Below are 14153 nucleotides of genomic sequence, written 5' to 3'. Positions count from 1 at the left end.
GAAAGAGTGACTTCAACATGCTCTGGGAAGGTACACCAGGGGTCCTAAGCAATTTGAGGTGAGGGCAGGAAACATTTCCTCCCCTGAAGCTGGGGGGCCTGAGGATGAATTTTCCAGTCAAGGGTACAAGAAAAGAGCAGGACGTAACTGAACATGTTATAAAATCGTTCCCAGGCTTTTACAGCCAAATTTACCATATCACCCAACCTAAGGTCAGGCGTTTTGTGCAGGGATCAGTTGCCCCAAATTTTCTACCCCTTGAAACACTTACCAAGGTCTGGGGGATACCTCACTCAGGTTACAGATTTGGCCAAAATGCATTAGCAGAGAATGATTTGTATAAGCCTTGTAAAACACAGGAGGTTCTCAGATGGTTACATCCTTCAGCTGGGCAGAGTAGCAGGGTGGTGTGTTGGACGGGGGTTGGTTTCGTTTCTCCAGCTGTGGATTCCCAAGTAGAGCTGGTTTTGTCCTCTTAGGTTGTCATGATGAATAGCTTCATCCATGGGGTACAGGATATGAAAGACTACCTGACCCACAACCACATGCTCAGGGAGATGGGCAGGTAACAGGTGTAGTGGTTGGTCTCTATGGCAACAGAAGAGAAGCCTTCCTCCAAGGCACTGCTGGACTCCCGAGGGGTCCAGAGCCAAGCAGTCCTGCTCTGCCCACATGCCCATGCTCTCTGCCCGGCAGTTACTGGAAGGCAGACCCCAGACTGTTAATCCTGTTAATCCCTAGGTGAGCAATGCCGCAGCTCCCCAGACTGCAGTTGTTGTAGAAGCCAGGTCTTTAAAGAAGCTGCTAAAAGCAACGACCTACATGCCAGAAAATGCATGCATGGGAAAAGGAAATGAAATCCCCCAATTTGTACCTAACTAAATAGCAGACTATGTAAGTGTGCGACTTTAGCAGTTTATAAAGGCCTCCTAACATATCATCTGAGCCTCACAGCAACACGGCAGGTGGGTAATGTCAGATGAAGAAATTGAGACTGGAAGAGGATGAGTGAGAGTTACTTGCCCAAGATCTAGTAAGCAGTGGAGCTCAAGTCATCCTACATCTACTTGTTCAGCTGGCCCACTAGAAACCTGGTATTGGGATATGGCTGTGAAACAGGTTTGTGCCCTCAAAGGGCTCCTAGTCTAGTGGGGGAGACCAGACAGTGAGGAAGAGATTACAATCAAAGGGTACAGCTCAGAGACCTACACAGAGTGTGTGGAAATACAGACCAAAGGCACTGGTCTCAGTGCAGGGGATCAGAAAGGCTCCTGGATGAGGTGACTCATGACCTGAGGCGTGGAAGATGAGTAGACCAGTGATTCTTAAATTTGAGGCACGTTAGAATCACCTGGAGGGATTATTAAGACAAAATGCTGGGTCCTACCCCCAGTTTCTTAAGTAAATCTGGGGTGAGGCCCAATAATTTGCATTTCCAACAAGTTCCCAGAGGACACCGATGTTTCTGGTCCAAGGACCACACTTTGAAGGCCACTGAAGGAGAGCCTTCCCAGCAGATGCAAGTGCACGTGGGTCCTGATGCCAAAGCCAGGTTCAGGCCAGGCTCTTCCTCCACTCAGGTTCCAGAACCTACACTGGCATCAGGCTGGAGTGAGAAGTGCATTCAGGAAGGCCTCCCTCCCCTTGCCTGTCTTTTCTGATCTCCATATGACCCTTCAGTGCTGCTTCACTCAGTAACAGGAATACAGTAAGTCCCCTACATACGAATGAGTTCCATTCCTGCGTTCTAAAGTCCAATTTGTTCATAAGTCCAACAAAGTTAGCCTAGGTACCCAACTAACACAATCAGCTATATAGTACTGTGCTGTAATAGGTTTATAATAGTTTTCCGACAAATAATACATAAAAAACAAACAAAAAATAAAACATTTTTAATCTTACAGTACAGTACCTTGAAAAGTACAGTAGTACAGTACAACAGCCGGCATACAGGGGCTGGCATCGCGTGAACAGGCAAGGAGAGTTACTGCCTGGAGGAGGGAGAGGAGGTGGGAGATGGCAGAGCTGAAGGATCGTCAGCAATGGGAGACGGAGGGCGAGCTGCAGTTTCACTCACGCCTGACGCTGACGGAATGCACATTCGCATCTTTGAAAGTTCGCAACTTAAAGGTTCATATGTAGGGGACTTACTGTAGTAGTAATTGGTCAGGTGCCAGACACTGAGCTAAGTACTGGATGCGAGTTCTGTCATTAAATGCTAACAATAACCCTTTGGGGTAGAAGTTATGGGGATCCCCATTCTGTAGATTTGGATACTGAGGCACAGAAAGGTTTAGTCATTTGTCCAAGGATAAGCAGCTCTAAGAGGTGGTATGGGATGATGCACACCCAGGCTTCCCACCTTCTCTGCTTGTTGCCTGATCCCATCCAGCCTGCCCAAGGGGCCCAGTTCCACAGGGCCCAAGCAAGCCTGGAGGCATCGCTTTCTGGGGACAGATGAGGGTAGCCAGAAGCAGCTGGTCCCAACAGACAGGCACAGAGACTCCCAAACAACTGCCAGCCGGACTGAACAGACGAGTTGGTCCCCAGCTAAGGATTCCCCATGATCGGCAGCCTGGGTGGAGAGTCAGGCAGAGCTGTCTTCATGCCTCAGCCTCACCAGCTGCGTCTCAAAGTTTATTAACTTCTATACGCTTTCCTTTCTTCTTTACAAAATGAGATGATAATTCTAACCCCCACAGGAGTATCATGGAGAGGAAATAAAATAATGCAGGTGTGCCACCAAGTGTGGCTGAGTGACTATAGCTCTCCCACCACGCCTCTCAGTGGGCTGCCACCGTTGATCTCATACAGCTCTGGCCACTCTTAGGACCTTGTCTTAGCAACACGAGGGCACAGAGGCTGAAGAACTGCCTGTCACAGCTTGGGGGCTGTCAGCCAAAGGTGTCTGGCTCTACAGCTGGGTCCCTGCTCGCCTACTGGAGGAAATGGCCAAGGAACCAGCTGTGAGGCGACGGGTGAGCTCTGCTGCCAGGGCAGGGCCTTGCTCTGAGCAGCCTCTGGGGGCACTGGAGGCAGCAGGCTGGGGAGATAATCCCAATCCCTCTGATGGCACAATGTTGCTCTAGAGAGTGAAGTGGGGCTGGGGGCGGTGGGGACTTAGCAACTGATGACGAAAAGGACTTGGACCTTGAATTAAGATTGACTTCGGCTGTGGTCTCCGTTCTGCCACTTCACTTTGTGACTCTAGACAAGTTACATAACATAACCCTTCTGAGCCTCAGTTTCCTCATCCGTAAATTGGAGTCAATAATCCTTACTCCAGGTCTGCTCTGAGGCATCTATGAAAATGTATAAGGAAAGGCTTGGGGCATCATTAAGCAGTTTTTATTTGTCAAATTCACCTCACTTCCAATACATCTGGGCGCACACGTAGCCCGTAGTATTTGTTCATTCGCTTATTCAAAAACATTGGCTTAGCACCTACGATGTGCCAGGCACTGGAAATAAAGCCGTGAAGAAGGCAGAGAGAATCCCTGCCTTCTCAGAGCTTACACTCCAGTGAGAAATGATAGTCAATAAACAGCTAAACAAATAAATAAGAAAACACAAAATAATAGTAAGTGCTGAAGACACATTAAAAATGGATAGCGTGGGCTTCCCTGGTGGTGCGGTGGTTGAGAGTCCGCCTGCCGATGCAGGAGACGCGTGGGTTCGTGCCCCGGTCCGGGAAGATCCCACATGCCGCGGAGCGGCTGGGCCCGTGCTGCCGATGCAGGGGACACGGGTTCGTGCCCCGGTCCAGGAAGATCCCACATGCCGCAGAGCAGCTGGGCCCGTAAGCTACGGCCGCTGAGCCTGCGCGTCCGGAGCCTGTGCTCCTCAACGGAAGAGGCCACAGCAGTGAGAGACCCGCGTACCACCGCAAAAAAAAAAAAAAAAAGGATAGTGTGGTAGCATATGGTTTCTCTCCACGTGTGGCCAATGGATGGGCTTGGAGAGAGAAACCAGTAATAGCCAAAGGCAGAGACCAATGGGAGAATTCCCCTTCTTTCTCTCCCTCTCATCCTTTAGCCATCGTCTGGCCAAATGTCCCTCAGAGCATGCACCCCCAGGGCCCCGAAGGTAAAGGTCTCTGTATTTGGTTTCCAGGAGAGCAGCACCCTCGGCTGAATTTTCAGTGGACAGGACACGCCACTTAATGTCCTTCCTGACCATGATGGGCCCCAGTCCCGACTGGAACGTGGGCCTGTCCGCAGAGGATCTGTGCACCAAAGAGTGCGGCTGGGTCCAGAAAGTGGTGCAGGACCTGATTCCCTGGGACGCTGGCACCGACAGCGGGGTGACCTATGAGGTATGTGTGCGCCTGGAGTGGTGAGTGACAAACCTTTCCGAGCGTCTGCTCCTTGTCTGGCCCTGTTCTGGATGCCCTGGCCATGGAGGTGAGTCTGGCCCAGGCTCTGTACCAGATGAACTCACAGTCCGGTAGCGGGGAGCCCAGCATGGTCCCATCATCACATACTCACATGTCGTGTGACTTGGGCTCCGGGAAGTGTCCATGCAGCTGGTCAGGAGAGCACAGGAAGGGACTCTGGTGAAGAGCAGTTCAGAGATAAGCATTAAGGAACAGCAGGCAAAAGGCATGGAGGCAGAGAGAGAGAAAGAGAGAGAGAGAGAGAGAGAGAGAAAGGGGAACAGCAGGAAGTTGACGTGTGTTAAGCTGGGCCAGATTCCGAAGGTTTCCGGGTGGCCAGGCTAAGGAGTTTGGATTCTCCTGTGAATGTCAGTATTTTTCAGATATGGCCGACACACCAACTGCATCGAAATCTGGAATCATCAGAAAACCAGTGGTAGAACAATCTAAAACATTCGTAAACTATGGTTTGGGGGCAACCTGGAGTTTTCTAACCCAGCCTCACGCATTCGACCGCATGTTGTCTGGGGCTGCTTTCTCACTACAACTGAGTTGAGTCGTTGCAACAGACACAGTTGGCCCACAAAGCCTAAAATATTTACCATCTGACCCTCCTCAGACAAGTTTGCCAACTCCTGGTCTAGTGGGAAGAACTCTGGATTCAGACCAACCTGGTTCAGCAATTTCCTAGCTGGAAATGGCTCTCTAAATAAAACTCGGCATCTTCATCTGGGCATAATCCTACTGTGTACATGGGAGAATTTGAAAGTATAGATCTACAAATGTTCATGTACAACACATGGCATGAAAACAATTCTGTAAATATAAATAGCAGTTATACTTGTTAAAATTCCTTTCAAGGTTTTTGTTCTGATCATATATCAAATCTTTGTGGTTTTTAACCAGTTTTATTTCCCACTCTCTGTATCTGTGTTTTCTCCACTGCAGTCACCCAACAAGCCCACAATTCCCCAGGAGAAAATCCGACCCCTGACCAGCCTGGACCATCCTCAGAGTCCTTTTTACGATCCAGAGGGCGGGTCCATCACTCAAGTAGCCAGAGTTGTCATTGAGAGAATCGCTCGGAAGGTACTGGGTTAGAGCTCACCCTGGCACAGACCCTTCCCATCAGGAGACCAGACCCCTTTCAGCTCTTGAATCATGCGGTCCCTGGCATATTCAGGATGTGGAATTCCTGGGCCTACCAGAGTTCCTAGAATGCAAATTATTCATAAGATATAAATGAGCAAAATGAACATGGTGGTACAGTTTGACGCTCAACCAAATGATTTGCTCCAGGTAACTAGGCTTCATCATGAATGCCATAATGAATTGCTAATGTCTGCCATGGGTCAGGAAGTGGGAAGTTGTGGCTTTACTGCCATTTCTTTTACCAGTCAGGTTGTAAAAGTGAGCCAGAACTCCGCCATGGCCTAGGATCTGTATACAGGGTGGGCATTCGATTTTATATCCTCTTTCATCTTTCCCCCACACTTTCCGTTCTTTAACGTGAGCCCTCCAAGTAAAATTCCTTTTGCAGGGGGAACAGTGCAATATTGTACCTGACAATGTTGACGATATTGTAGCAGACCTGGCTCCAGAAGAGAAAGATGAAGGTAAGTCATCTTCCTTTGTTGCAGGTGGCAACATAAATTGGGAACTAAACAAACTACCTTTTGGGGAAGCAATTCGCTAACATGTTTTAAAAGCCACAGATATATCCTTTGATTTGGTAATCCCTTCTTTGCGGATTTCTGCTTGAAATATAATTCAAAACAAGGCCAAGGCTAGGCACAAAGTATAAGGGAATTGGTGAAGGTATGACACTGGAATATATATTCAACAGTATCAGGCAAATGGCATTTGCACAGGCTTCACAGTACTCAGATGACTCTCTGCTTTGATTCTCACACTATCCTGTGAGGCAGGAGTGGGTCCATCCACTTCCCCAGCAAGGAAAGTGAGCCCAGACCCTACAGTCAGGAGGCAGTGGCAGAGCCCTGGCTTCAGCTCAAGTTCTCTCATAGGATCTGGAGCCAGACAAGCTGGGCTCTCCTCCTGTGGCCCTGGGCAAGAGGCCCACCTTTCTACCAGTTTCCTCAACTGTAAAATGGGGATAATGGAAGAACCCGCCTTGTAGAGAGCTGTGGTGAGGAGCTAATGGGATAAGACAAATACGGTTCTTAGAATGATGCTGGCACATGGTAAGTGGTCAGTGAACGATGGCCACCCTTATTCTCATCATGACACTGTGTCTGGGTCACTGGGAAGAAGAGCAACACCACACGAAAAAACCTGTTTCTCCCCCAAATTGCCTGTGATTTGCCTGCACCTGTGTGGAAACGATGTCTGCCAGGGTGAGGGGCTTGTGTTCATGTGTTGAGGGGAAGGGACAGTAAGAGAATCTTTCCTTATTATTAAGTTACTTAGATTTTTATTAGGGGAATGCCCAAACTATAATTTTGAAAGGCAAGTGAATGGCTGCTTGCATCCCCGGAGTACCCAGGCTCCCAGAGGCTGGGTAGACAGCGGGGATTTTCTTGTCCCCGCGTGAGCTCGTCTGGGGAGAGAGGGCCAGTCACAGCTTCCGCAGGCTCCCGGGAAAGCCATGTCACATACTCTTTCCAGATGACACCCCCGAAACCTGCATCTACTCCAACTGGTCCCCGTGGTCCGCCTGCAGCTCTTCCACCTGCGACAAAGGCAAGAGGATGCGGCAGCGCATGCTGAAGGCGCAGCTGGACCTCAGCGTCCCCTGTCCCGACACCCAGGACTTCCAGCCCTGCACGGGCCCGGGCTGCAGCGATGAAGGTGACGAGACACCCAGGCTCAGGAAGGGAGGGTCCTGCCTGGCCGTGTCAGCCTCTCATACCTGGTCAGGCAGCAACCCCCCCCCCCGGTGGGGCACTAGGACCCTGACTGTATTTGTCAGTGGGGACCACCAAGGGCAGACTCCCAGGGAGTCCAACAGTATCTTGAGGGCTGTGAACACAGACATGTCTTATGACATCAAAAGAATTCTTGAGATTAACTGACCCCCCCATACCCCCCCAGCCATGGAAGAAAATAGACACAAGTTACTGAAGAGCTAGCACACATCTTACTTATGACAAACAACAGAGAGCAAGCTGCCTGCTCCTGGGCCTTAACTTCAACCTCTTTTTAAGAAGCAGGTGAACAGGTTGGCCAAGATTGAATCTCAATCATTGCCCTAATCCTGTGTCATTCATGGACCCCCGTGCATGTCCCACCTCAGCCTGGGTCAGAGCCCTCAGTTCCTTGCGTCAGGACCTTTGGACTGACTGCGGCAATTCTGTCTCTCCTTGTAACTGGTCAAAGGTCAGGCCTGGACTATAAGCTTGAACCACCCATGTCATGATGGCTCAGGCTTCAACGTGGCACTACTCTGATTGCTGTGCAAAGGCCAGCTGCCTACTTTCCAGGGTACACTTCCTCTCTCTGACTGAACAGATCTATACTCTGTGCTCTGATCTTAACTGTCTTCAGAGGTGTAACAAGGCAATAGGAAGGGATGTATAGGCTGGGCTGGTTTATGGCAGGAAGAAAACCATTTCCAAGCTGAGGATAACTGAAGAAAGCTCACCCACCACTGCAGGTGGTGGCTCTCTGGCTCTTCCTGGGGCACAGTCTTAAATACCTCTCCTGGCTGCACTCCACAGTGGTTTATTGCTGTTTGTGCCCATGATGAGGCACTTCAGAAAGGAGTGAACCCTGCGTGCACAGGCCATTCCTACGACAGGAGGTTGTGACAGGACTGGCAACGCTGGAGGCTCTTTCTTGGGGTTGAGGGGAGGCAGATGGGTGGGCTGTCTGTGGCCTGCAGTGGGAGCTGAGATCTTTAACCACCCCCTCTACAGGGGTGGAGTTCAGGTGGCTCCCAGGAGGTAATGACAATTCTGAAACATGTTGGGCTCTGCCTGGTGGTGTGGTTTTGGTGGTATACAGCATCAAGTTTACCAACTTAACTATTTTTAATTTTACAGTTCAGTGGTATTAAGTGTGTACACGTACACACACACACACACACACACACACACACACAGAGGCAACCATCACCACCCTCTATCTTCAGAACTCCTTTCATCTCGCAAAACAAACTGTAGACCCATTAACCACTAACTCTCCATTCCCCCAACCCCTGGCAACCACTATTCTACTTCCTAAGAATTGACCATTCTAGGTATCTCATGTAAATGGAATCATACAGTATTTGTCTTTTCGTGACTGGCTTATTTCACTCAGCATAAGGTCCATCCACGTTGTAGGATGTGTCAGAACTTCCCTGTGTCTAATGTGGGTTCCAGCCATCTTTATTACTGCACCGCCAGCAAGCACTGTCTAGCAACACTGTCCATAGGCTCAATAACAAATGTGTAGGCATCACCCATGTGCACGTGACAGCCTGCGGACATGTGCAGGAGGCTTCACACTCTGACTTCAGTCCTTCTTTCTAGCCTCATCTCCCAGTGCCACACACAATACACTCGGTACAGGTTATTGCAGGAGCTGTTCCCTTCACCTTAAATACAGATATTCTCTACCCAACAAAAGTGCACTCAGATGTGCCCTCTTCCGTGAAATCTCACCCAGAACTCCAAGGAGCACCCCCATTCCAGTCCGCTGGGCTTATGTCTGTTGTCGTATTTTCAATACACAGAATTATTGTGGTTTATGTGCCCATCTCTCGCTCTGGAGTAGATCAAAATCTGTATCTTACCCATCTCTTTAACCTCAGTGCATACCACTAAGCAGTCAGTAAAGATTTACTGACGTGAGTAAATGGATGGGTGGATGGATGACTTCATTTCCCTCTTCTTTAGAACTAAACAGGCAAACACACACACACACACACACTCCTGTCCATCCAAGCATCTTTCAAATGTGTCGTCATGAGACAAGGAGTAATCCCGAGTGCTCCGTGCACCTGGAAAAAAGCATTTCCTTTAAAGAACAAGTCCTAGTTTAAAGATGTGTGCCTTTTATGTCGACTCCCGTCCTCAACTGCCTAACTGCCCCTGAATGCCAGCTGGCCTTCCTGACGCCCGCCTTTGGGGAGTTCGGTTGGTCACGCGGATCCCGGCGTCGTGGCGCCCAGTCTGCAGTATCTGCTGCTGTGTTGCAGACGGCTCCACCTGCACCATGTCCGAGTGGATCACCTGGTCGCCCTGCAGCATCTCCTGCGGCACTGGCATGCGGTCCCGGGAGAGGTACGTGAAGCAATTCCCGGAGGACGGCTCCGTGTGCACGCTGCCCACTGAGGAGACGGAGAAGTGCGCGGTCAACGAGGAGTGCTGTGAGTGGGGTGCCGGGCGGGAGGGGCGGGCGCGGGGCTCCCGAGGCTGCCAAGGCGATGCTAAACACCGCCGGACGCCCCAGCTCCCAGCAGCTGCCTGATGACCGAGTGGGGCGAGTGGGACGAGTGCAGCGCCACCTGCGGGATGGGCGTGAAGAAGCGGCACCGCATGGTCAAGATGAGCCCGGCGGACGGCTCCATGTGCAAGGCTGAGACGTCTCAGGCAGAGAAGTGCATGATGCCCGAGTGCCGTGAGTGGGCGTGGGAGAGGGGACAGAGGACCACAGCAGCCCTTACTACTACCACCGTCGAGGCTGGGCAGGTGCAAGAGGAAATATGGACCGCCCGCCCCCATCCTTGCAGGGCACTTCTAGGAGCGAGAGCTATAGGTGTGAGGACATCATCCAGACCCAGAGAGGGGCCTCCTTTGAGAGGCATTCTGAGCAATGCTGGGGTGGCAAACTGGTGGCCTCTGGATAGAATTCACCTGTAGCTGTGTTTTATAGGGCCCCACAGTATCTTTTTTTTGGAGCGGGGGGGAATACGTGTAGGCAGGTTGTGCATTCCTCAAGTCATGACAGACCCCCTCATTCTTGTTCTATGTTGGGACTTGCCTGTGGCCTCATAAAGCATTACAACCCCTCCTCTACGCACAGATGCACACAGGCCCCCACATCACTACACAGATGTACACACACAGCCAAGTACATACACATTCTAGCGATTTCAGCACCAAAGTGTCCAAAAACACATCATTGAGCCTATCTTTTAGTGCATGGTTCTTGGGGCATGTGCGATGTTTCTGTCTCTAGTAAGATCCTACTCAGACCCTCACGGGTGTTTCAGGTGGGACTTGTGTATTCCTATTACTGAGCCACATCTGATGCCACATCATGAGCACCAGCTGGATCAGAGGAGATGCAGGAGAGTGACAAGAGCAGCAGTTAGTGGCCTGTGGAGCCACTCCTGCTTCCGGGGGGGGGGGGTCACTTCGGTTATCTGAACCCACTGGTCAATTTCACTTTACTCAAGGGGCTTGAGTGGGGGACAAAGGGTACAGGGCACCAGATCAAAGAAAGCAAAGGGAGCCTGTTCTCAGTGGCAAACCTGGCTCTTGGTCTAGACACCATCCCCTGCTTGCTGTCCCCGTGGTCCGAGTGGAGCGACTGCAGCGTGACCTGTGGGAAGGGCATGCGGACCCGCCAGCGGATGCTCAAGTCTCTAGCCGAACTCGGGGACTGTAATGAGGCGCTGGAGCAAGTGGAAAAGTGCATGCTGCCCGAGTGCCGTAAGTCCTGGAGCTCCTGGAAGCCACCTCTCCCCTCCTCCCCTCTCCTCCTGCTAACCAGCCCTGTGCCAGCTCGTACAGTTATGACTGTTTGCTGGGCCCTGCATCTCTGTGTTAGCAAAGTTATTTAAACTCTCAATCTTCTCGGTAGTAAAAGGGGATCCCACTAACCATCTACAAAACACCCAAACTGTAAATGGCTGTGAAGCCTAAACAGGAGGCTTAGATGGAAAACAGTACAGGCTCGATAAAATGTACTTCATAGTTCTCCACCCCCCCAAGTTAGAGGCTTGTCTGGCCCATGAGGTTTTCCAAGCTTTTTAATTCTGTTCCTCCTCCCTGTGACCAGTTTATTTACCCGTGACCAAAGGGTAGACTTTAAACCAGTGACTCCCGTACCTTTGCAGCCTTGATAAGAAGACAGGCCAGCAGGTCAACAAGCTCAAAAGCTCCATGCCCACCCTCATCTCCTCTCAAATCTCACAGAGATTTGAGAAGAGATGAGGGTGAGTTTATTATCTGGGGACTAATTTCCAAGGAGAGAGCCCATTTTTCTGGCTAGTCTTCCATGAGAGCTTCCCTTTCAGGTGGTGGAAAGTCAGACACACTTGCTAAGATCTGTTTTCTGGCTTTCTCTGAAATGCACTTGCAGCCTTCTGTGCTTCCTCCCCTTACTCAGGCTGCGTGCCTGGGGACAGGTCCTAGCTCTGTCCCTTACTGGCTGCATAAACTTCAGCACATTACTTAGCATCCCTGTCCCTCATCTGTAAAATAGTGAGAAGAACTTCCTAGGTTGCTCTGAGAATTAAACCACATATAATTGGTACAAAGTGCCGAGCACTGGACTTGGGAAGTGCAGACCTCCATATTACAGTTCCTGAGCTGTTTTAGCCAAAGTCATGTGTGGAGATGACCCAGACCATCAAACTAAACAAAGCCTTGGGCTTTTACTAAGATCTTCCCCGTGTTCAACACAGCTCACCAGAGCTGGGGCTCCAGAATGTTCTGAGACACTGTTACCGACTCAAACAAAACTCCATATTCACAGGGTCCAGTGAATGAAGGGAGAAGAAAAAGAACATTTATGGAACACTTACTGTGGGCCAGAAACTGGGCTGAGAGCAGTACTTAATTCTCACAACGTGATGTGAGAAAAATAACATTATCCCCATGCTGCAGATGGGAAAGCTGCCTGAGCTCCCACAGGGAGAAAAGGCCTAAGACCATGAACAAAATGAGTTTTTCCTAGATCCATCCAGCCGGGCCCTCACTTTGCAAGGGAAGCAGAGTTTGAAAATCATTTGCCTCCCTAGGAAGCATCCTGAGAATCACTCTAATGGGTTATCTTTGGTCCACATGTGTGAGATGCTGGCTTAATGACAAGACGTTGCTGGATCTCTTACCATGATAAACCGTGACACCACTTGCTACTGCCCCTCTTCTCTACTGAATTTCCTATTTCTGACTCCTGTGTTTTTTGCAGACTGCCATGTATAAGACCCAGGATGACATCGAGAACAAGAAACACTGCCTGGGTCTTACGGCAAAAGTCACAATGTCCTTAGTATTAGTCCACGGGGGCAGCTCTGGAAAATGGCACCGGTGAACTGTGCCTTCCCTCAGAAAATCAGGGCCCTTGGCTGTGGGAAGCTCGTCTGTGCCACTTGAGGCTAATTTGACAATATTCTAGAAGCTTAGAGAGCAAGGCAAGAGGCTCTGAACTAATCTTCAAGGTCCCCCCAAAAGCCTTCTCGAATCATAAAGAGGGCATAGCATGTGGGTTTTGATCTGGGCACCAATCCTGCATCTACTGCTTACCAACCATGTGGGCTGGATAAAGTCAGTCTGCCTCTTGGAGCCTCAGTTTCTTCTTCTGTAAAATGGGGTAACAGCACCTGCTTTGCATTTCCCATAGGCTTGTGTTGAGACGTTCAAAGGAGAATATAAGTGACCGTATCTTGTTCCAGACATGAGATATACTCACGCCCATCTGTGTCTTGCCAGCCATTGACTGTGAGCTCACCGAGTGGTCCCAGTGGTCGGAATGTAACAAGTCATGTGGGAAAGGCCACATGATTCGAACCCGCACGATCCAAATGGAGCCTCAGTTTGGAGGTGCACCCTGCCCGGAGACTGTGCAGCGGAAAAAGTGCCGCATCCGGAAATGCCTCCGAAATCCATCCATCCAGAAGCTGCGCTGGAGGGAGGCCCGAGAGAGCCGGAGGAGTGAGCAGCTGAGGGAGGAGTCCGATGGGGACCAGTTTCCAGGTACTGCCAAGTGTGAGGCTGGCGTTCAGGGAGATGTCAAAGCAGAGTGGGTCTGGAAGAACTTGTAGGAGTTTGCCAGTAAAACAAGGGCACCCCAGGCAGCAGGAGTAGTCAGTACAATGGCACTGAGATACCAAAGAGCAAGATATGTTCAAGTAGTAAGTGAAAGGCAGAAGGAACACACAGTATGGCAGAGGAGGGGCAGGAAACCAAGCTGGAGAGGTAGGGTAGGGACCAGACCATGAAAGGCCTGCTGATGACTTGATTCTGTAGGTGAAAGTTTTAAGCAACAGCGTGACTTTAACAGGCCTGTGCTGAGTGGTTTGGAGGTGGCAAAAACAGAGGCACAGAGGCTGGTTAAGTTTTCTCTGTAGCCCAGGAGAGAGATTATGTGTCCCCCTCCTCCTGCATAACTGAAGGAGTTCCAGGACTTTAAAAAAAAAAAAAAGATCCCACCTAGAGCTTCACGGCTGAATAAGCTGATCCAAGCCAAGAGTGCAATATCATCAGCAAAATGAGGAAATGGTAGTTGGGAAGATCCGCGGTCAGTCCTGGGCCCAGGCCGATTGATGGTCTTTGGATTCCCTGGAGTGGGTAAGGAAGGTGCCGCATATAAGTGAAGGTTAATGGGTTTCTATTTTTAAAGGTGCAGCTCAAATTACCCCTTTTTCTTTTCTCTTCTCTTCCTTAAGACATTACACCTCCGTCTAGGACTAGAGAAGTGCAGATATGTGGAGCTACCTAAGTTCACTACCTTTCCACTAGGGAGCTGTTCCCATATCAAAATGTTGTCTAGGGCTTCCCTGGTGGCACAGTGGTTGAGAGTCCTCCTGCTGACGCGGGGGACACGGGTTCGTGCCCCGGTCCGGGAAGATCCCACATGCCGCGGAGCGGCCGGGCCCGTGAGC

At 50.3% G+C, this 14153-nt stretch overlaps 1 protein-coding gene across 1 annotated transcript in view; it reads left to right on the top strand.

Moving 5' to 3' along the window:
- Positions 1–14153, top strand: part of SPON1 (spondin 1) — a 20266-nt gene that overhangs the window by 3831 nt on the left and 2282 nt on the right. Inside the window, exons 2-9 of the mRNA XM_007460219.1 lie at positions 4114–4315; positions 5324–5464; positions 5916–5991; positions 7004–7186; positions 9519–9689; positions 9773–9940; positions 10813–10977; positions 12982–13245. Coding sequence (XP_007460281.1) covers positions 4163–4315; positions 5324–5464; positions 5916–5991; positions 7004–7186; positions 9519–9689; positions 9773–9940; positions 10813–10977; positions 12982–13245 — 1321 coding nt within the window. The 5' untranslated portion in view covers positions 4114–4162. The remainder of the gene's footprint in view (positions 1–4113; positions 4316–5323; positions 5465–5915; positions 5992–7003; positions 7187–9518; positions 9690–9772; positions 9941–10812; positions 10978–12981; positions 13246–14153) is intronic.

The sequence above is a fragment of the Lipotes vexillifer genome, unplaced genomic scaffold (genome assembly GCF_000442215.2).
Source record: "Lipotes vexillifer unplaced genomic scaffold, Lipotes_vexillifer_v1.1 scaffold1762, whole genome shotgun sequence".
Lineage (NCBI taxonomy): Eukaryota > Metazoa > Chordata > Mammalia > Artiodactyla > Lipotidae > Lipotes > Lipotes vexillifer.
This window is presented reverse-complemented; position numbering and strand designations above follow the sequence as displayed.